The 23,557-nt window shown below is 45.7% G+C and overlaps 1 protein-coding gene across 3 annotated transcripts in view; it reads left to right on the forward strand.

Annotated features, from left to right (window-relative positions):
* Rtkn2 (rhotekin 2) overlaps positions 1-23,557 on the forward strand; it is a 63,195-nt gene that overhangs the window by 14,006 nt on the left and 25,632 nt on the right. For 2 of the 3 annotated variants that reach the window (XR_009055618.1, XM_057751583.1), the window contains exons 3-6: positions 1,893-1,951; positions 5,744-5,797; positions 7,094-7,211; positions 10,278-10,472. Coding sequence is in view for 2 of the 3 variants with exons in the window: in XM_057751583.1 (XP_057607566.1) it covers positions 1,893-1,951; positions 5,744-5,797; positions 7,094-7,211; positions 10,278-10,472 (426 nt within the window). In the remaining variant the exon portion in view is untranslated. The remainder of the gene's footprint in view (positions 1-1,892; positions 1,952-5,743; positions 5,798-7,093; positions 7,212-10,277; positions 10,473-23,557) is intronic. The other variant, XM_057751584.1, reaches the window with a different exon arrangement.

The raw sequence follows: 23,557 nt of genomic DNA on the forward strand, positions 1-23,557 counted from the left end.
TAGTGCCGAAATAACCCTGTGAGTTGACTGTGATTGCCAGTCTTCACACTCCAGTCTCTGACTTTATTGCTTACGTACTGTAAGTTAAAAGAAGAAAAAGCCTAGATGGGAAGAAAAAAAAAATCTGTGCTTGTAGTAATTCTGTAATGAAACATGTATTTAAAGACTCTGCTGAATTTATTTCTTAAATTTTACACAGCTTGGGGGTCTATGGAAAGGGGCTGATTGTATCACACTCGGGGTATAATCTAGGGCATCATGAATCTATCACCATCATACATTGTAGTTTTAGGGTTTAAATTCTGCACTGTGTATTTCTGGGCGTTTTAGTTTTCATTTGCATAAAAGGTGGAGGTTTTTATAAAATACTTTCAAATACCACTTAGAATCCTGTAACTGTTTCATTAAGAAAACGTAAAATGTTGTTATCATTATGCTATTGTTACAAAGCACCAATTTTGGCAAAGAAATGGTGTTTAAAGCCCCCGTATGTAACAACGTAAAACAGGCCTAGCTGTGTTTACCCAGAGCATTTTCTTACTGATTTTTGAGCGACAGAGTGGCAGATTGGCGCCCTCTGTTGCTCAATTTCTGGACCTACACTATAAAAAAGTCGAGTTTGTCTTTTATGTGTTCATCTCTTAAATTAGCATGTAGGGGTTGGGAAGTGACTCAGTGGTAGAGCAGTGGTCCCTAAGTTTGGTCCTCGGCTCTGAAAAGCAGATTAACGTGTGCAGGTTTAACCAAGATAGCGCTGTGACCTGGTTTGCTGGAGGAGGTGCACTGTTTGTACCTGTGCCCTTTGCTCAGGTTGACTCTTAACTGCGGCTTTCAGAGTCGATGTGACGGTGGCAGCGTTTCAGGCATCTTTAAATCGAGCAGCCTTACTTAGCAGTCTCATGGTTAATCTGGATGAGTTGGGAAAACATCCCACTTTTACACCCAAAATAACATTCTTGAGAGTATTTAAACTGAAAATGACTGAGGCTTCAGAAAATCGAGGTTTGAGTTTTCTCCTTTTTAAAAGACAGACTTAATTCTGCAAAATTTTATGGTTAATTGGGTTTATATTATAGTTTGAGAATATTTTTATATCATAACGTGGCAGGCATCTGTTCTTTCTTTGCATCACGTGGGTTCCAGGGATCAGCCTCAGGCCCCAGGTTTGCCTGCCGACGCCTTTATCCACTGAGTCATCTTGCCCTCCCTTGCTTTGTGTGAGACAGGGTCTTCATAGGGAGCACAGGCTGGCCTTGAATGCGCCATCTTCAGCTTGAATGGTGTCTCATTTTGTTTTGAGTGATAGGAAGCCCTGACTTTGGGAGGGAGGTTGTCTTACATCTCAGAATGTCCTTTTGAAAGAGGTTTTCTGTTTCCCTCTCTGCTTTCTGTTCTCTCATACTAATCTGCTGTGTGCTTTTTCCTTGGAACTTATGAGAAATGAGATATTATGTGAGATATTATGCCACCTGCACATAAATTATAACCAGAGGTGAGATGGGGCTTTCTTATTTTCAGGGATAGCAGCCCACAGCTTGACTTGGGCAACACCTGACTCCTTCGGGCCAGTGCAGCCAACAGACTCGAAATGTAGGTTTTGTGATTGCAGTCCCAGAGACAGGAACAGTACTCTCCATTATGTTGAGTTGGTCAGCAAAGCCACCACCAGAGGGTCACCAGTACACATTATTAGGAAGTTGAACGGTTTATATAAATTCCCTGAAAGGTAGCTAGCGGTCGACTACACATCTTTTGAGGCAAATACTCCACATTAGTTATTAGTATTCATAGGTATATATTTGTTTTAAAGTTCAGCTGTTTGCCAAAGACTTGAAATCGTCGCTTCTTTAAGAAAGACCTTTGTTGGTGCTGATGTGTGTTTCTCTTGACAGCAATGTGAACTGTGAGAGCAAAGAACGAAGACCCTGCAGAGGGAGGCTCGCCCTCTCAGGTAGGCTGTGGCGCTCGCGGTGCTGCATGTGTCCGTAGAGTGGCTGGCGTTGCCGGCCTCATGTATTCGGTATTTCCAGTCTCTTCGTTCCATTGTTCATACCTCCATCAGAATATTTATTCTAAATAGTTAATCATTATGCTCTGCAGTCGCGTGGAACATCGCAGAGTGGGGAAACTACAGTGTGCATTACAGACATGGTGCAGGTTTGTCCTTTGTTGGTTGTGGAATGTGCAGAAGACGCGTTGAGTGACCTGCTTGCTGTAGGTGCCCAAGCTGGGCTGCAAACCCACAAGCTCTGTCTCCCCATCTTTTCTGTTTAAGGATCTTCTAAGATACAGTTTTCATGGGAGTTGGGTCCGTGTTTATCACATTATGTCAAAGCCACTGTCACTGGGCTTGCCTCCTGTGATTGCTCAGTGAATGCTGGGGAGATGACTGACCACTTTCAGCTTGTAAAAACCAAACTGCCCTAGCCCCGCCAAGTTTTCCATTCTGGCCCAGTTCTTTCTCTGGCTCTGTCTTCCATTACACAAGTCACGTGCTTTAGGCAGATTTTTTTTTTCCTTCCTTTGTCAACACACGCCTTGGTTGAGACACCTAACTGGGTTGTGAAACTGTGGTTTTTTTCTCCAGAATCTGTTTGCTCATCTCTAAACCCTCCTCCCACTATCACTGAGGCTGGAACCATGGTTCCTGTCCACAGCCTTGGAAGGCACCTTGCCACTAGATGGCGCTTAGGCTGTGTAGTCTCAGTTTCTCCAAAATGGCAGGGCCATCCAAGACAATGGTGTAGAGATGCCACAGGATTAGCATGGCAGGCTGGCAGGTATCTTGTCAGCGCACCCTAGAAAAGCAGCATGTCCTGTGCTGGCCTTTAGGAATGACTGGCTTGTTCCGTTGGCCTAAGGTAGAGTGCCCAGCCGCTATACCACCTGGCTTGCCGCTTAAGGGACCGTTCTCCACCTCCGTCCATCACAATCATGGCTGGACACAAGTTACCGTGCTGGGAGAACAGATATTTTATTTAGGACCTTATTGGAGAAATTGCCCTCAGCTGAGCAAAAAGCACTCCAGAGAATTAGATGAGCCGCGCCAAAGCCTGTCGCCTGTTCTGTGCTTACTTGCGTTTATGCTTGGTCTCTAGTGTGTGGCTGAAACAAGGCCTGCGACATTGCCTGTGTCCTTTTGCTGCCAAACATGGGACATCTTCTGTTTAAATAGAGTTTAACATGCGTAGATTAACTATTGTAGATCTTTAGAGGAGATTTTTTTCCACCGTCATTTAAATATTGTTCTCCCTCCCTTGCTTCTAGTAAGGCTCTACTCTGTAGGCAAATGAGGTAAGTGGCCTGTTGTGTGAGCTCTGTGATTGCCGTCATCTGCTGTCTTTTTGAGAGCGCTTGTTTACTGCATTTAGAAGGGATCCTTAAAAAAAAAAAAAAAAAGGTGTACGTGTGGGGGAGGGGTCTTTTCATGATCATAGATAACTTTGTACAAAACCCAAGATCATCTTCCCCAAAACATGGTCTTTCTTCCCAAGACAGTTTTTAAATGAAATTAAGAAAATGAAACCCAGAGGATGGGATGCATGTGCCGTTACCATGGTCTTGGCTCGCTGGGCACTGGCAGCCAAGTGTCGGAATGTTTCTAAGACTGCACTATGAACAAGACAGACCTTGAGTTTCTTGTACCTGCTTCCACTGGCCAGAGCTTCATAACTATAAAAATATCGATTAAAAAAAAACCCGCATGCTTTGTACCTGTGAGTTTGACTGACAGACCCTGCCTTGAAATTCATTAAAAGTGGAAGAATGACTGAGGATGACTCCGCCTCAGGACCTTACATATACGTGCATGCATTTGCACACGTCTACATACATGCAAACACGCATCCACACATATGAAAATGAAAGAGTGAAACCACTGCACTTAGTCGCTGAGTGGAGAGCTGGTGAAAACACAGGGCAGTTGCCACAGTGCCTAGTTTTCTCTTTACCAAATTACAGGCTGGGACCTGATACTTCTGGTTCGCTAGCCTGTGTAGGCAGTCTCCGTTTGCTGTAAACTGTCAGTGAGGATACAGGAAAAGCAAAGGTGGAGTACAATAAGCTAAACCCAGGTGGTTGGTTGTTTCTGTCGGTCAAAGCTAGACCCTCTGCTATCTGAGGAATCCATGGCCAACTGGGAAACGGATGGGAAATTCTCGCTCTCCCTGGGTTTGTATGGAGCTGGGATGAGGCGTGGGACCCCAGCTGTGGGGAAGCACCTGAGGAAGCATGGTCAGGGTCCCTCCATGACAGTGGGAATAGTTAAGGCCGCCCCGCCACAGCCAGGGCAGCTGCAGTGAGAAACCGTTGGCCATCGTGGAAGGGAAGGAGGCAGCCATCGTGGTCAAGCAAGAAGCCAGCCCTGACAGGCCATCAGCCGAGTTAGAGTTCTAAGACAAAGACATTCCTATTAAAATCAAGAACAAAATAACAATGTCTATTATGTCGACATAATTCAACACTGGTCTGGAATAATGACTGAAAAATGAAGCTATTGAAAATGAACAGGCAGATTGGAGACTTTTCGAGGCTAATGGATGGCAGATGGATGTGACCTAAGGGGAGGCACTGAGACACTTGAATTAAAGCATTCAATAAAATGTGACTGGACTTAGGATAAATAAATAAAAAGTGGTAGTTTTTCTTAAAACCAGCAATAACGTGCTACAGAATATAATGAAAAAAAAAGTATAACTTACAACAAGGCAGCAACTACCCTCAAGCATTAAATATACAAGAATAACCGTAATTAAAATGTAAGGGTGGGAGCTGCAGGCACGGCTATGTCAGTGGGAGGTTCTGCTGAGCCTCTGGACCCGAGCTCCAGCCCTCAAACCAAAAGCCAAGGTTAGAGAAAATGTTAAAAGTAAGTATACTATGTGAAGATAAAATATCGAAGACGTTATTAGTTCCCTGGGCCACTGAGAGAGCTCAACAGATAAAGGCACTTGCCGCCAACCCTGATGATCTGAGTTCAATTCCTGGGGCCCACATGGTAGGAGAGAACCAAATTTTATAAGTTGTCTCTGACCTACACACACACACCACACACACCGGGGGGGGGGGTGTAAAAATGTTTTGAGCTCCTAATTGAGAGGGATTTTGATCAAATGGTAAAGAACCAGTCACAATTGGATGCCTCCGAAAGACAGCAATTCTAGCACGTTTGGCACTGGGATCTATAATTGCTGATTAATGATTTGGTTCCATCCGTGAAGTGTTTGGACCAGAGACAGACGTGGACTCAGAATGGCACAGCTGCTGAGGGAGGCATCATAAAGCCAGGGAGGGGGGAGGAAAAGGCATAGATGTGGGGCTAAAATCATAAATTAAAAGAATGAATTTTCATTTCAAATACCCCTAAATTTTACATGTATTTAATAACTTCTAAAATTATCACCTATTGAGCTAAAGAGGTGGCTAAGAGTGTGTATTACTCTTGCAGAGGACCTGAGTTGGGGCTCAGCACCCACATGATGGCTCACTACCACCTGCAACCTCAGATCTCGTGCCCTCTTCTGCCCTTTGTGGGCATCAGACATGACACACAAGTGATGCAGACAAAACACCTGTATACATACAAGAACAAAATATTTCATAAACCAGCTGCGAACAACTAGAAAATGTGTATATTTCATCTTTGATAGGCACTATTTATTATGGAATTCAGAGGTTCACATCACGGTGAAATAAAAATTATCAAAATAATTGTCTTTTTTTTTTTTTTCTGCCGCCTTTGCAGATATCCGAATCCCACTCATGTGGAAAGACTCTGATCACTTCAGTAATAAAGAATGTACGTATGGTTTCCATTCATAGTCGGAAGTGTTTCCTTTAGCGCGCAGGATCCCAGTTTGTGATTTCTGAGGACAGCTTCCTCGGTTCTGAGAGATGGCGCTGCCATTTGGCAGTAAGCACAGTGCTGGTGAAGGGTTGTTTTCTAATTGGGGGTCTGTGTGCCAGTTCCCTAATTCAGAGTAGATGGCACATACCATGTACACTTTCCCCTCATTGATGGGAACCTGAGTGATGGGCTCAAGGTGGAGAAATGGGGAGAAAGGTAGCTTCCCCTCCCCCCCCACACATACTAAACAGCTGTCTGGAGTGAGGTCTCGGCTTTGCTTTGTTGGGTTATTTAACAGGATGTAATGAGAGGTTGTTAACGAGATGCGATTTTTCCCCTTCTATTTTATTGGCTGTATGCAGTCCTCACAAGTCTGTGTATTGCTTGGGTGACGGTCATTAACCTCAGATGTTTCCTTTGCCTGGGTGAGGCAAAGCTGAGTGATCCAATGGCCCTTTATCTGCCTTGTCTATTGTGGCTTTATTCTTCATATTCCAAAAGATGAATGGTATCGGGCATAATTAATTTAATATGAAGAATTTAAATCAAGTTAGTGTTTGTTTTTCAATTAGGACATATAATTTTCTTCACCAAGGAAGGCATGTGGGAATTAAGTCAATCTTCCTGCTTACTGCAGAGAATAAACTTTTTCCTGAAGAGCTACATTTTCTCAGTAATGAAGAAATCATTGCTAGCCTTTAATAAACTAGCTCTTTAATCCCCTGGCATTTGTTAGAGCATCAACAAATCGCAAGGCCTAGCAGCTCTCTTTTTGTGTCCCCCTGTTTTAGTCCCGCTTCGCGTGTCCCCTGCCTCTTTTCATTGCTTTGCCTGCCTTTTGGTTGTCGGGGCTTTTCGGGTGGTTTCTTCCCCTGCTTTCAGCGCGGTGGAAGACATTTGGCTGCTGCTGGTGTTCCCGCCTTTAAAAGTCTCTTTCTCCTAAGACTTGGACCTCCTTACGTGTGGAATCATTATGTGCGGTGCTTAGTTTCCTGGTAGGGCACGAGTTGGTTACTGATTGATCAGATTGGTTTCTGGGGATCTCTTCAGGAAGCTGCAGGGCTGATGTTCATTTTTGGTCCTGGTTTGAGGTTGGGTTTGAATTGGGTGAGGGACCATTGCATACACAGGAAGCTGTGGCCGGAGCTATGGTAACTCAGTGCTCAGCGTGCGTGCGTGCTAGGCGAGCATCTCGGGCCTGATTTGTCCGGTTTGTGATGGCCTCCTCTACCATCGTCTCCCCCTTAGGCACACAGCGCTACGCCATCTTTTGTTTATTCAGGATGGGAGCCGAAGTGTTTGACACCGACATGGTGATCGTGGATCAGACAGTCACAGATATATGTTTTGACAACGTCACCATATTGTAAGTATCTTTCATCTGTAAAGAATGAACTCGGAAGTCTGCCTCTTTTTCTTATCGGTACAGGAGGGCCGACTGCCGTCTTTGGTTTCTGATGGCCTACGTCCTGATGGTCCTTGGATCCTTTTCAAAGCATTAACAGCTTTAAATGTTTAAAAGATACTTTTTTTGGATTCAGAATAAAATAGAAATCTTCTAATTAATATAAGCAGCAAATAGTTGGCTTGTTGGCTCTGATAAACTCTTTATAAATATTTATATTGCTATCATTAACCAAGCTATAAATATAATCGAATTTCACTTTATGTTTGCTGTACAGTGAATTTAGGCATAAAGCTGATTTAAAAAAAAAAAAACTTCACAGGAAGTTTAATGACAAGAGAACTAAAGTAGCAAAGCAGGTTTGCTTCCAAGCCATTCTCTAAGTGCCTAGCGTGGTGCTCGGCCATTCTTTTCCTTACAGTGGACTCCTCACGGACTCAAACAGTGAACAGCCTGGCCATCTTAAAGCACTGTTTTATGGCCCTGCTCTGCGCAGGCTAACTGTATTATGGCCATCCTACAGAGACGCAGAAACGGCTCCTCGGGTAGCCGTGGAGATCATTCCTAACCACCATGAGTTTTTCCTGGCCTCTCCTTCAAAGACTCTGTCGTCACCTCGTGGGATTTGTTTCTTGGGCGCTTTCAAGATGCCATTCCGCTATCGAGTGGGAATAGCTGCTGAGCGGCTCGTGTGGAGCCAGCAGCCCGGCCCCTGCCGTGTCCACTGAGGCCCAACTTTGCCAGTCAGGTAACACCGACAGGACCTCCGCAGACAGCATCTGTGGCTTTCGTGCTTGTGTCCCGGCGTGACTGTATAGGACAAAACAACATGTCACCCTGGGCCATTAGCAGCAACACAGGCCATTTTACAAGCTGCGTTTAGGCCAAAGGAATTCAGTGATGCCCTGCCTCAGGAAGCATCCCTGTAGCGTTCTTGTAGAATTTAGGCTAAAGTGTATTTCCTTCATTATCTCTCTATCTTCATTTCTGTTTTCAGACGATGCTAATGACATTTTGTTTCTTGCCAAAATTACCCCACTCACTAGCTAATTGGCTCTTTTCTTCACATCACTCGGCCATTGTTTGCTTTTTGCCACAAAGACAAAAGTTAGATGGACCCCTCTCCCCCCGCAGGAAGAACAATACAAATGACTTGGAAGACAGCATATGATTTATTGGTATTTTTTGTGTAAATATTTCAAATTAGTCTAAAAATAACTGCTGACAAATGTTCTCAATGTTAAAAAATGTGCTTTTTGTTATGATGCTTGTTTTTAATAAGTCTTCAATATTTATGAATCTCTGGTTTTCTTCTAAATATTGACATTTGTTACTCATTACCAGGAATACTGTATGTTTGGAAGTTGCCAAGTAAGAAACTATAAAAATATCTGGAAGTTGGTCCTTGGATTTATTCAAACCCTAGATTGGCCATTTGAATTTTAAGGCCCCATGACTGACTCCCTTCTGTCTTCCGGTCACTTCCGCAGATGGATGCAGTCCTAAGTGTGTCTTGCTCTTAGTAACAACACGATGGGTTTCTGTGCTTGATGGTAGTTGATTGTGCCTAGAAAGAGTGATGCCCGACATATTGTGCTTGCTAAACTGTTGATTTATCCGTTTGTTTTCTTTATGTGCATGTTTGTGTGGGAGAGCATGAGGGTAGTTGTGGAACAGCAGGTGTGGGGGTCAGAGGGCAGCCTCCAGGGTAGGCCTGAGCCTTTCACCTAGTGTGAGCCAGGATCTCTTTTTTTCTGGCAGATGCCAAACAAGCTGACCCCACGGACTCCTGGGGTGCCTCCTGTGTCTGCCTCCAGTCTTGCTGACGAACTGCTGGGATTACAGACACAGGCTACCACATCTGATTTATGGGTGGGGGAACCCAAACTAAGGCCCTTATGCTTGGTAAGCAAGCATCTACCAACCAAAGCATCTCCAAACTGGATAATTTCTGAATAGGGTGTTTTGGGTTTTTTTTGTTTGTTTTTTATTTTTCGAGACAGGTTTCCTCTGTAGCTTTGGAGCCTGTCCTGGAACTAGCTCTTGTAGACCAGGCTGGCCTCGAACTCACAGAGATCCGCCTGCCTCTGCCGCCCGACTGCTGGGATTAAAGGTGTGCGCCACCACCGCCCGGCCCTGAGTAGGTTTTAATAAAAGCCTATCCGGTCCCTTCTCCTTTCAGGCATGGTTTGTGAAGACACACAGCCTTCATCAAGGCTGTGCCTGCCCTCTGGGAGCCCCGGGCTGTGAAGTCTATCCCTTTCTCTTGGTTTTGTGGGCCTTTCTCTCTCTCTGACCAAACAGTGGAATGCTGATGGCTGTTGGCCACAGTGAGGTGATGGACTGACTGGGTATGAGGACAAATGGGAACTGGAGGTTCCATGGACTCTGTTCAGGAGAGACAGATGTTTCAGGAAATTCCAGATATAATATAAATAGATACTTTCACATTTTGATGGTGAAGGACTGTGAGGGAAAAACAGCCAAGCCAGCGTATTTAATTCTTCATGCTTTTGAAGTACTATGCCTGTGTGTGTTTGGCTCAAGTGAGGTAAAGTGCTCGCTTGCGTGTGTTGTGTATGTGTGCACACACACATGTTCTTATGTGTGCTGTGAATGTCTGTGGGGTGCTAATGCATAAGCATCCGGAGACCAGGGAACAGCAGTGGGCCCTCTCTGCTGTGTTTTTCAAGACGGTCTTCTGCTGGCCCACAGCTCACTGATTAGGTCATGCCTGACCAGGTATGCATGTGTGCTTGGCAAGTGTTTCACCAAAAAAAAAAAAAAAAAAAAAAAGAAGTCACTCCCCAAATCTCCAAGAATCTAGTTTAGAAACTAACAGCTCTAAAAGTTACAGCAAACCTCTAAAGCTCTTCAGAAACTAAATAACTGTGGAAATCGCATCTCCTTATATATGATTTAAGTGTTGATTTTTTTTTTTTTGCCTATTGTAAAAACATCCAAGGTGTGTTAGTTTTAGTGTCTATTGAATTCGACTCCCAGCATTCTAACTGCTCTTGTGCTTAGCCATGAAGCGGGCCCGGACTTCCGGATAAAGATCGACGTGTACAGCTGTGGTGCGGAGGACTCCTCCATAACCAACACCCCCAAAAAGCTGGCTAAAAAGTTGAAGACGTCTATCAGTAAAGCTGCAGGAAGGAAGATAAGTTCCATGCTCCAGGAAGAGAACCAAGAGGCGTGCCTGCTCGCCAGCTCGGTCGCGTAAGCTTTCTGATAGAGTGTGTGTGCTGTTGCAGAGTATGGTCTTTAGATGCATGTTTGCATTTCCAATGGCACAGCACCCGGAAACAGAAGGAAGCTTCGGCCACGTGGTATTTACGTAGCTGAGATGGCCTTAGCCCCTTCTTCTGAAGGATGGAAGTCAGGTGACCTGCTTTGTAGGTGTCTGGAATTCCACGTCTACCAGAAAGGCGAAGTGTTTTTCTCAGAAGGGGCTTATATATGTCCACTTCCTGATGTTCTGCTAATTGGATTTTCTTATGTGTGCTGTGCTTTCTTATTTAAAATGTTTTATCACTTTAAGAAACCAATATGGTATTTTATCACATCTAACAATTTAAAAATAAGTCCTTATGTAACCTGGTAGTCTATATTCAAATTGTACAATCCTGAAAAAAGTCCCTTTGAGGTATGATTGTACAAATCAGGATCAAACAAAGTCGGTAATGACACATTTGAGTGAGTCTAAATTTTAGGCTTATTTTAGTCTCATCCAGTTCCATCCGCTGGTTTTTTCTTGGCCTTACTTCTTGAGGAAACCAGGTTTTGTAGGGTGCCTGTATTTGTAATCTAGCTGATTGTATCTCTGTGCTCCTGTATTTCCTGTCCCCTCGTAATGGATCTGAGGGACTGGTTGGCTCATTCTCCTTAGGGCTCTGATCCTCTATCTCTTTAGAAGTATTTTCACTGCATTTTCCCTTTAGGAGACCCCGCTCCACTTCTGAGTTCAGGAGTTTCTAGCCTGATGTGTCTATTTTAAAGCCGATTGCCTGTCTTCTAGCTGAGGCTTTTAGCAGCCGTTACCCATGATTCATTGTTTTAGTCAAGACTATAATGCAATGGATCCCTAGATTTGTTCTGCATTTCTTCCTCTTAATTACTTCTTTGAGCATCTCATATAATGTTTTGATGAGATTGGTCCTCTGCCCTCTTCTCCAGCTCTCCCCCGACCCACCCCCCACTTCTCACCCATCCAATCTGTGTTCCCCTAACCCTCCAAATCATTCAAGACCAAGCTGGGCGGTGGTGGCGCACGCCTTTAATCCCAGCACTTGGGAGGCAGAGGCAGGCGGATCTCTGTGAGTTCGAGACCAGCCTGGTCTACAAGAGCTAGTTCCAGGACAGGCTCCAAAGCCACAGAGAAACCCTGTCTCGAAAAACCAAAAAAAAAAAAAAAAAAACATTCAAGACCAATTTGTGCTGCCCCAGTATTGCTGGATGTGTGGATCCTGGTTGATTGATCAGGGGATACAGTCTTAGAGAACAGCGTCTTTCTCTTCAGCAGCAGCTAACAATCTCCAGTCGCTCCACGGCTAGCAGTGGGCTGTGTGTGTCCCACTTCCTCTCCGTGCTGGGATTTGGTCTGACTTGGGCTTGCACAAGTCTGTGAGTGCTGTCACAGCCACCCTGAGTCCCTGTGAGCAGCAGCCCTGCTGCGTCCTTAACTGTTTTCCTTGTGTTCATCTACTGCCTCGGCTCTTGGTCGCTTCTCACCCGGGCTTCGACAACGACTTCTGAGCCTTGGGAGACGGGTACGGTATAGATGTCCTGTTCAGTTGCTCTGTGTTTCTCCCCAAGACAGCAGTCTTGCAGAGAAGGCAATGCTGCCACTGCAAGACAGTGAAGAGGAAAGAGAGAAAGAAACCCAGCTTTTATACGACTTTTACACTTTATCAGGTTTTAGACTTACTTGCGGGTTGGTGACAGGCATGGAAGTAGACCATGTTTTATTTGAACTCTCGAGTTTGTACATGTTTGTGTTTTCTCGTGATGGTTCTCGTTCTCCCTCCTCTATTGGATGAAGCCTTCAGAATGACGCACGCGTCCTTCCTGCATGCTGACCTTTGGAGGTATCCTTGCTGCTGCAGGTGGCTGTGGTTGGCTGTTCCTTGTTCATTGTGTTGTTTCCTGCTGGGCCGGGGCGTCAGCCTTCCTTTGTGCGCTTTCTTGAAACATTGTGTTTTTCTCTGCAGTCTTGTGTCTGTGTATCATTGGGAAAGCATTGACGTGGCAGCGTTCCTGGAATTTCTTTTCATGGCTAATCAAGCTGGCTCTTTGGCATGTCAAGATGGTTCTGTAATGACAGACATGAGATATTCTAGATGTTGGTCCCGGTAACCTCAGTCATCAAGATAGAGCTAAGGATGCTTCCCATGCCAGGTATCCTGGTGGCTTTCCACTGTGGTGTTTAGATGCTTTTTGTTGGTTGGTTGGTTTTTGTTTTTTCAAGATAGGTTTGTCTATGTATCCCTGACTGTCCTGGAACTTGCTCTGCAGACCAGGCTGGCCTGAAACTCAGATCTACCTGCCTCTGCCTCCTGAATGCTGGGATTACAGGTGTGCGCCACCACTGCTTAGCTTTTTTTTTTCTTGATGGTTTTGATAGAGACTGGAACAAGAACTGTACCGCATGCCATGATTGACTGCACGCATGCCTAAAAGGTAGTGCTCTTAACACTAGGTGTTTGCAATATAGTATTAGGTATATTTTTTATTATAGTTCATTTGGATTTACCAAAATGCCATCCATCTATGAGGCACTAAATTGCTTTTATGATCCATGAGTAAATCTCAGTTTGAGGTCTGAGAAACAGTTCCCCCACCCAAAAAAAAAAATTTCCTCCAAGACAGATGTTAAAACTGAGGCAGGGGGCCTTTGTTTTTCTTCCTTGAGAGATTTATTTACACCGGGATCCTGTCGGGCTGGACTGGGTCTCAACTCTGTCACAAGGTATTTGTATTGGTCACTTCTCAGTCGCTGTGATGACACACCATGACTAAGGCAGTTTGTAGAAGGAAGAGTTTGTTTGGGCTTGCAGTCCTGTGGAGTCTGAGCTCATAATGGCCGAGCAGAGGCATGTAGGCGGGGTCAGGAAGCTAAGAGCTCACATCTCAGAGTGCATCCGGAACTGCGCAAGGCTTTAAAACCCCAACGCCCACCCTTAGTGACATGACACACATCAACACAGCCACACCAACTGGGGACAAGTCATTCAAATGCTAGAGACTGGGGGACATCTCCCATCCCATGTGCTAACCGGGCCCGACCCTGCTTAGCTTCCGAGATGAAATGAGATCAGGCGCGTTCAGGTGGTATGGCCGTAGACCTGGGGGTCATCTCATTCAGATCACCACAGTAGTAGAAGCTTTTCTTCTTTACAGAGATCACCTAATTCCACATTCAGATTAGGACACCTTAGAATGGAAAGAGATCATGGGGGTAGCTGCCCAGCACAGTGGCAGCGTGTCTTAAGAGCAGCGTTGTCTAGGAATTGGAAGAATCACTCGGGTCTCTTCCAGCTGCACCTGCCTGCGACATTACCCCTGGGCCTTTGTCTCTTCTACTGGAGGGCAGAGGTGCTTAGACCCAGCCCTTGTTCTCAGGGACATTGGGGGCTTTCAGACATCCTGAAATCAAGTGATAATAAACAGAGTTCTAAGCACTTGAAAACTTTGTTGCTTGGCCATGAGAATTTAATTTTTTTAAATTTTCTATCACTTACTGCTTGTGTGACCCAAGGCAGGTTAATATACTCTTTTCCCTGCCCCACACAAAGAGAATAATAATGCAATAATATCTAATTTTGTAGAATCATCATGAAGTTCAATAGGTTAATTCTTGGACTTTGTATGTGATAGGTATTTAGTAATTGCACTTTTCCGTTATTGTTACTGTTTTGTTTTGTTTTTTTTCCAGGGTTTTTTCTGAATTCTTGCAGGAGCACTCCAGTTAAAACCTTGACATGACACCATACAACGTAGGTGTGCCTTCATGGCCAGTCCCCTTTGTAATTTCACAGAAGATGATGTAGATGAGGCTAGACCCTTTGTCAGGCCTGCATTTCTCTGAGAAGCCTGGTGGTTTTCTTGGCTCTCTTGTGTTGTTTGTTACGTTATCACTCAGAGGGACAAAGCATCTTCATCTTTATTCTTCCATTCACATCTGGCCTCCACGCATTGCCCCTGAATTGAAATGCTAAGCTTTTCTATAGACATGCCCCAGGAAACCTTGATTATTTTATACCGCTCAGATCATCAGAAGATGTGATAACACCCTCGATGGCATTTTGCACAGTCACCTTCTCTGAGTACCAGCGTTTGCTCGGCCTTCAGGCTTGAGTGAAGAGTAGCTGGCTCACACACAACCCACAGCTCCTCAAATGTTCACTCCGGCCCTTGGGAGGAGAGCATTGGTATTCAGAGAGCACAAGAAGATACAGCTTTGCATTTCTAATACAGATCAAGTTCAGTGTTGAGGCCCCCACTGCAGGTCTTATTCAGTCTCTAACCAAAATGAGTGCACATAAAATAGTGTGTCTAAGAGATGGTATGTGACCAAATATAGCTATTTTTTCTTGACAAGAATGCACCCCCCCACTGCCATCTAAGTAGTCATTATTTTTCATATTGCTTGACCTCCCCCCGCCCCAGTATTGTAGCAATTGGCCTACTTGATAGAAGACATGTAGCTGGTTAAACTTTTCGGAACTCGGTGTTAGGGTTGGCGCAAGGGAATGAGTGCAGTGTTTTAGAAACAAAATGTTATCCTGACCAGCATGCTTGAAGAGTGAAATCACTGTTGGTTTGGAAGATGCCCATGTAATTAGTCACGGGCTAAAAATGAAGCGACTTCAAATACCATCATAAAATGGTATTGTTGGGCTAAAGAGGACAGTGAACATTTTTGGTATTTTTTTTTTTTGTATGTCCCCGATGTGACTCATTTTTTCTTTTTATCTGTGGGATTTAGGCTTACTGAAATCTCTTTAGATCTTTCCAGTTCCTCTAACAGCAGTTTTTTGCTTCTCGGTGGCTGGGACAATGTTCTTTGTCATTTAAACATGCTTTAAAAAATTCCTGTCAAAGCTTGTAGTATCATTTGTGATAATTTAATTGACTAAAAAAGACAAACTAACTTTAAAAAAAAAACAACAAGTTACTCAAGTTGAGAGCTGGCTTCGTAGTTAGGAGCACTAGTAGCCTTTAGCCCCCCCCCCCCACACACACACTTGTCTTTGACCCCAGTTCCAGGGCACCTGACGCCCTCTTGTGACCTCTGGGAGTACTGCACACACATCATGCGTATGTACCTGCAGGCGAAACACGCACATATAAACTGAAAAGAAATACCCCAAGAAGCCACTGTGCTGCATTTTAAATTAAATCATAATGCAGGTATAAAACAACACTCCTAACACATCTCCGGCACAAATGGGGCATCTGTTGTTTGGAACAATACTGTTAAAAGATTTGAGGGGGTAAAAGCTAAGATAGGTTCTGAACTTCACTGAGGAACTGGCCTTGGAAAAAAAAAGACCATGCAGCAGGTCAGTCCTGAAGGTCCTTGGACTTCAGAGCTTACTTCATCACTCAGGATTCTTGTATCTCATAAAAAGTGGCTACTACGTTTTGTTTCCTTTGAGACGAGCCCTTCAATTGTAAGCTAATTGTAAGAGAGACATAAAGACAGCATGGCACAGTGGGGGCCCCATCTTAGCCACCAGCAAGTCAGCCACATTCTCTGAGCGTCATAGGCTTATCTGCACAGGTGCGCCAAGAGTATCCACCTTGCTCACCCCGACCCCAGAGATGCTGTCTTGCAGGTCTTTAAGGAAAGGTAGTGGTCACAGTTCTGCTGTTCTCAAGAAGACGCCATACCGAGACCTCTGCCAGCAATTGATAGCAGCCGTGGTTTTCAGCTACGCCGCTTAGCCACACCAACCACTCGTTAGGAAAGTGGCACTCGTTTAAGGACTAGGATCTAGAAAAGCCAAGCAAACAACAAAAATAATAATAAAGTTTAGTGTTCCGGCTGCTCTGGAGAGGATGCTGTGTGCTTCTGAGCTGTATCTTCCTCCCACGCTCTTAAGCTCCTCCCTGTGCTGTGTTCCTGTTTCTGCTTAGGCTGCGCTCGTGCACGCGCACGCACGCGCGCTGCTTTGCTCTGAAGTCACACGATGTTTAGCCAATGATTGTCCCTGGCCCTGTCGTCTGTTGGCTAGATTCTAGCACACCCATTTTAGAAGGGATTATTGATTAGTACTTTTCCTTTTCGTGTTGTTATTTTCAGATGTGCCCTTCTTAGAACCTGGAGGCTAGTGATCTATGCATTTACTTTTTAGTACTTGGAGAAAGGGGTTCTGGGCACGATCATGGTTTAAAGCCCGTGCTGGTTAGTTTTTTGTTTTGGTTTGGCTTTTTTGTTTTTCTTGTCAGCTTGACCCACGTCATCTAAGAAGAGTGAGCTGCAGTTGAGGAAATACCTTCATCAGATTGGCTTGTAAGCAAGTCTTTGGGGCGTTTACTTGACTAATGATTAATGTAGGGGGACCCAGCCCAGTGTGGGTGGTGCCGCCCCTGGGCACGCGGTCCTGGCTTCTATAAGAAAACAGGCTGAGCAAGCCATGTGAATTAAGTCAATAAATTGCCCCCTTTCCAAAGCCTCTCCTTCCGTTCCTGCCTCTGGGCTCCTACCCTGACTTCCTTTCCTGACTGACTATAAGCTATAAGATGGAATAAACCCTTTCCCAAGTTCCTTTCTCTTGTGATGTCTGTCACAGCATCAGAGAACAGCCTAATACAAAGCCCAAGAAAAAAAATTAAGCCTGTAATTCAGTCTTGATATAATTTTTGCCTATTCTACCATCTCCCCAGTGCTCCAAGTGAGCACGGACGCATGGGCGTGCTCGGTACAACTGGGCAGATCTTCAGTTGCTGTGGAATCTCCCTTTACCTCCTAAAGGATTTTGCATAATTGCTTCTTCCCTTCCCCGAGAGATGTCTCCATTTCTCAGAGCTGATCTTGTGTTTCGAATGCTGTTGATATTCTTGACTGTCGGTGAATTCACGCGTCCTCGCCCCATCAGACCCACCAGCCCGCTTCTCTTGCCTCTCTCTGTCCAGGGCTCATCTGCTTGAGCACTGGATCCTACTGGTCTGTCTTCTCAGTGACTGAGATGGATCCCTTCCCCCTTCTACTTCCCCGAACCATCAGCTTTTCTTTTATCTCCCAAATGTATCGACCTTCTGCAGGTCCTCCACAGCTCTTGGCTGAGGAAATAGTCATCATAGTCCTGTCTCGCCTTCCTCTCCTCCCGTTCTCCTGGATCATTTTAGCCGACATTCATCCTATCTCGTGCATCCCAGCCCACAGGAAGTCCTGCTGAGATCATCCAGGCAGCCACCCTCTGCCACAGCTGCTGTTGGCTCATCGGTGTAAGCCCAGCTGGTCACTGCCCGTGAAGTAAGCCGTTGACTGTCTTCTCGGGTCCTGCTGTCGTGGTTTGTCTTCTACCTTAGGGGAGCGCTCCTTGCCTGTCTCCTTTGATCGCTGCTTTTCAGCTCAATCCAAAGGGTTGTATTTGATCATTGGCCTTTACTTGGTTTTCTAACTTAAGTTAAATTTCACCTCGGTACCGAAAACTCCCAAATTTTGGTGTTCAGTGTCTTCTGCCTCTAGACACAACACCTGCCCGCCCGCCCGCCCGCTTGCCCAATAATGGGCAATTAAATTGAATTGCTCCACACTCAGTTCCATACCTAACCCCCTTCAGTCTGCCCCGTCTCAACTAGTGAGTCCCTTTCTCTGGTGGCTTGAACACAAAGCCTTGGCGCTGTTCCTGGTGTTCTTTCCTGAGCTGTGTTCACACTGGGTCAGCTTCGAGAGGGTGTCTGTCCCCAGCCTGCATCCACCCTAGTTGACGTTTGTGTTTTCACGTCAGTCCCCAAGGTCTGTCCTCCACACAACAGCCACTCAGACCGTAGCAGCTGCCTCTCCCTGTGTCTCCCCAGAACAATTTGGGGTCTTTATCCCGCACTCCAGCTAGCGCTGTGTGTAGCTTCTGCCCCTTGCTGGCCCGCTGGACATCCGGTGCCATCGCTCTGCTCCCTCACAGGAGCCCAGCCACAGTCCTGGGTGTGTGAGCCATGCCTGGCCTGCGCTCCCATGGCCTTGCCATCTCTGCCTATGGCTCATTGCTTCCACCCAAGTCTCTGCACAAGCCTGACTGTGCACGAGGGGCTTCCTTTCCCCTGCTCACCCAAGTTAACCCCTTCTCACCTTAATCCTCCTCCTGTGCCTCCCTTAGCCTCATCGACCTAATATAATTACATATTTTTCAGTTTTCCCTTGCTTGTGAGAGCGCGCGCCTCCACCCTTCCTTGTTGACTGTTGTAGCCACGGTGACAAACGCAGACAACTCTGCTTCATTGTCAGTGATCTTTCTCCCAGAGACAGCACGTTCTGCATTCAATCACCGATAGGCAGTCTATTTCTTTTTCTTTCTCGCAAGGAAAATGATACTGCTTTATCAATTTAAAGCACTTACAGTATTCAACAATGTACTTCCGTAAAACAAATGAGCATCTCGGGAGAGCACGTCGTATATTACACCTTGTTACCACACAGCTGGCGTCGTATTAGCAGGCAGTTTTGTGTGCTATTAGCGTGCTCCTTGTGCTTGTGGTCTTTGGTTCCTTGGATTCATTCTCCAGTTTTCTCCCGTGCTTCCTTAATTTTGCAGGGGTAGGGGGAACTCATGTAGATGCTAGGGGAAAATGAAAGCTAATTATGAAAGGCTCCATGGAAACGTGCTTAGTGCGAGGCAGTGCTAGCAGAGGCTAGCCCACATGGAGCAGGCAGTGCTAGCAGAGGCTAGCCTACACGGAGCAGGCAGTGCTAGCAGACTGACTCACACAGAGCATGAGGTTAGTGGCTTCAGTAGTGGTGATATGATTCTCAATGACCTTGTGCAAAAGTGTGTAAATCTGATGTCCTGTTCAGACCCGCTAGAATTGTACTCAGGCCTCACGCTGATGACGTTGTCAAGTTGAAATATGGAAATAAAAATAGCAAGTTTTCCTACATAAAGTTTAACCTGAAACACTGTGTGCTAAAAGTTAGTCTGGTCGGTCCGTAAGGATTATACAAAATGAAAAGCCAAGGGAGGGGCTGGAGCAAAGGCTCAGCGGTTCAGAGCACTGGCTGCTCTTCCAGAGGACCCTGGTTCAATGCCTAACACCCACGAGGCAGCTCACAACCATCTACAACCCTAGCTCCAGGAGATCTGATGCCCCCTTCTGGCCTCTGTGGATACCAGGCATGCACTTGGTGCACAGACATACATGCAGGCAAAACACTCACACACACAAAACTTAAAACATAATTTTTTTTTTTTAAAAAAGAGATTTTGTTGGAAAACTTTCTCTGGAACATCCTTTTGTTTTAGAGGAGGTGCATGCGTTCCTGTATGCTTGCTATGTGCACATTTTTCATTGCAGAGATTCCAGTAAAGAATGCCATGTGCTTGCTAAACGTGTGCATGTTATTATAGAGATCCCATCAAAGATTTAGTGGGAGCTAAGTTTGTGGAACGTCAGCTGGCACAGTGAAAGATTCCCATCAGACCTGTCTTTCCCCCGGGTTAGCCGAGGTCTGTGTGCACACATGTACCCTTAACATACTCCTCAACGCTTGGAGAGAAAAATAATAAAACCACGAAAACTCATAAAATTGAGGTTACTGGCGTAGAAAATACAGTTGTTATTTATGTGGATTTTTTTTTTTTTTTTGGTCCTGTTCTGGGCACAAATACCTCGGCAAACAACTTACCACTGAGCCACACTACCCCAGCCTCAAATTCAGTTTCTACAACCATTTTCTAACTTCATCGCCATATTGTCTAAGAATTCCGGCAAGTGTGCTAGTTGTAAGACCGGACAGCCTCCGCTCCCCACGGTGCGGGTAGGAACGCCAGACCTTTCAAGTCCACAACCGGAAGGAAGGAGATTGCGTTTGTCAGACAAAGGTGGCAGGAAATAAAGTGGTCAAGGCAGGTGCTAACAGTTTACTCTTGCTCAGGGAGCAGAAGCCAGCAAGAATGGTTCTCCACTCTAATTTATATTGAGGGGTTTGAAAGGGGGCAGGAAGGGGCGGGGGATGACAAGCTAGGGCTCAGAGTTGTGGACGTGGAAATGCCACACAGCCCCAAGGGGAGTCCCGAGTGGGTCTGGGTGCAGCTTACCTGGTTTTACCAGCTGGGACATCAGCAAGTGAGGCTGTCCAAACAGACTGGGAGACAGGGACCCACCCGTCTTTAGACGTGGGCTAGGGCCAGTGTGCAGTTCTTCACGCAGCCTATATAGGCCCAGGTTGAGACCCAGTTCAACAGAAGGCTCGGAGAAGCCTGGCTAGGGTTTGGTCAAAGAGGGTCTTTGCCCTGGAAAGTCCAGTTAGTTCTAGGTTTCATTATCCACCTCTCAACTTGCGGTGATTTCCCCTTCCTCATAGACTTCAACCCACCCCCCTTCTAGGCCTCACGAAGCCCAGTGCCTTCTGACCTCTGCCTGCATGTCCAGCCTTGGCCTGCCCCCATGGGTACCAGCCACACTTCTGCTTTCCTTTTGGCGTTGAAGTTGCTTTCCCAGCTCTCCCTGCGCAGTCTCCTCAGTTTCTGGAATCATTTGCTCATCCAGGTCTGGAATATGTATTCATCCACTCCGTGCATTTCTCACAGCCAAAGATATCTCTGGATCACTCTTCACCTCATTTTGGGGTCCATCACCCAACCTAGAGCTCACCCATCCTGGTGGCTCCCCATTCAGGTAGCATGACTGGCCAGTGACCTCCAGTGATCCACCCTTCTCCCCCACCCAATACAGAGCGTGCAGAGGTATAAACGGGGGTTCCTCTGTCTCACCTGGTCCCACTGCTGCTTCGAAATAATCGCTCAGAGGCTTAATATTAATTAGAAAATATTTGGCCTATAGTTTAGGCATATTACTAACTAGCTCTTACATTTAAATTAACACATATCTACTAATCTGTGTATGGTCACGTGGCTGTGGTGTCACCAGTCTGCTGGCATCTTGTTTCTTGGGCACCTGGCTCATGTCCTTCCCCAAGCCCCACTCGGTCCTTTCTCCCTATATTCATTTTAGTTTTCTCACCTAGCTATATTCTGCCTTGGCATAGGCCCAAGCAGCTTTTGTTCTCAGCCAATGAGAGCAACATATATTCACAGCGTACAGAAGGGTGATCCCACTGTACAGACATGTGCTGCTTGATTTTCACATGGGTCCTGATGCTGGCACGCCAAGTCATTTACCTACCGAGCCATCTCTCCAGCCCTGAGACCTCTTTGTGACTTCGTTAAGTGCTGCTTCCTAGGAGACATGGAGACGCTTTCTCTACCTTACTGTCTTAGCATGGTACTTCTCACCTTTGTTCCTGTCATAGCAAAGGTTTTAACACTGCTAGAAGTTGCTGGTATGTTATATATTTGTGTTTGTTGCTGTCTGCTCCCTTTTTTCCGCTCCTGCCTGCGCCAGAACATAACACTGGATCTTACTGACAACGGAATGCCCATCACCTAGCACAAGACACAAGACTTAGCTAACACATCATAGGGACTGCGTAAATGTGCTTAGAGCAAATGAGACCCTTCATTGAGACATCTGTGTTATAAAAAGCTTACAGGTTTTTCTAATTGCCAAAATATAAAGTGCTAAGGATGTAAATTGGTTAATAACGTGTACTGGCTATAAATCTGTCATCATGGTATATAAATGTGAGGATGGGGAGACCCTGAGATAGGGTCTTCTATGGAGTTCAGGATCACAGTCTTTTGGCTCTGCCTCCAACATGTTGAGAGCATGGATTGTGCCGTCACATGTGTCATGTATAGCTGAGCTTTTTTATTTTATTACGTCAGATTATATGTGATTAAATTGGCTGTCTTAGCAGTTTTTGAGAACACAGTTGAGGGGTATAAGGTAGATTTACTTTGCTGCTCTGGGTGACCATCCCCACCAACTGTCTCTACTATTTCTTCATCTTCCTGAGCTGAAATTCTGTACCCCTTCAGCACTAACACACCTGCCCCTGCTTTTTCCTACTCGGCCTCTCACAGCCATTGTTCTGCTACGCAAGGATCTGACTGCTTCTGATGCTTGGGATGAGTGAAACCGTATGGGATGTGTCCTGCTGTGACAGAAATAGTTCATTTAGCATCACGTTTTCACAGGTCATCCATGTTGTATGTATGTAGAGTGTGTCAGAATTTGCTTTCTTTTGAAGGTTGGATAATTCTTTACAATCTTTGGATAAATGGTTGGTAGATTGATAGGTAGGTAGATGCCATTTATCCATTCCTAGGTGGAAATTGGCCATAGAGAAGCCAACAATTTGGTTAGAGAAGATGCACAGGAAGGAAAGGGCAGGGACTAGAGTTTGAGCTCTCTTGGTTCTAGAATGAGGCAAGAGATGTGTCTCATGGTGTGTTGTGGCCAAAAAGTAAGGTCAGCTAGCTGCTACTCAGCCTCTGAGCTAGTGGATTTTCACCCCAGCTTTTGACTCCCAAGTCTTATTGATAACTAGAATAAGAGAGACTTCATAAACCTATATATATATTGTGACTGCGGCAGAGCTGAGGTGTGGGACCCCTACCAGGTCCACGGTCTGAGTAACCAGCAGGGTGCCGACTGAGGGACCATGGTGTGGCAGATGTTAATTTCAAAATATCAGTAGATTCATGTGCAGCCACTAAGCCAGCACTTCAGATGGACACTTGCGTTATTCAACCTTTCAAGTCTTATAAAGTAATGCCTCTGTGAACATAGTGCTCACATGTTTATTCCCGTCCTTCTTTTTCGTCCTTGTGGGTATGGGTCCAGAAGCGCAACTGCTGCATCTTCCTGGGATGGCCTCTTTCTCCTAGTGTTTGGAGGAACTGCTGCATCTCCCTGGGATGGTCTCTTTCTCCTAGTGTTTGGAGGAACTGCTGCATCTCCCTGGGATGGCCTCTTTCTCCTAGTGTTTGGAGGAACTGCTGCATCTCCCTAGGATGGCCTCTTTCTCCTAGTGTTTGGAGGAACTGCTGGGTCTCCCTGGGATGGTCTCTTTCTCCTAGTGTTTGGAGGAACTGCTGCATCTCCCTGGGATGGTCTCCTTTCCTAGTGTTTGGAGCAACTGCTGGGTCTCCCTGGGATGGTCTCTTTCTCCTAGTTTTTGGAGGAACCGCTGCACTATTCTCAGCCATTGCCGCCTCCTGCTCCGCTTGGCACTTGTG

This window comes from Chionomys nivalis, chromosome 19 (assembly GCF_950005125.1).
Source record: "Chionomys nivalis chromosome 19, mChiNiv1.1, whole genome shotgun sequence".
In the NCBI taxonomy this organism is placed as follows: Eukaryota; Metazoa; Chordata; class Mammalia; order Rodentia; family Cricetidae; genus Chionomys; species Chionomys nivalis.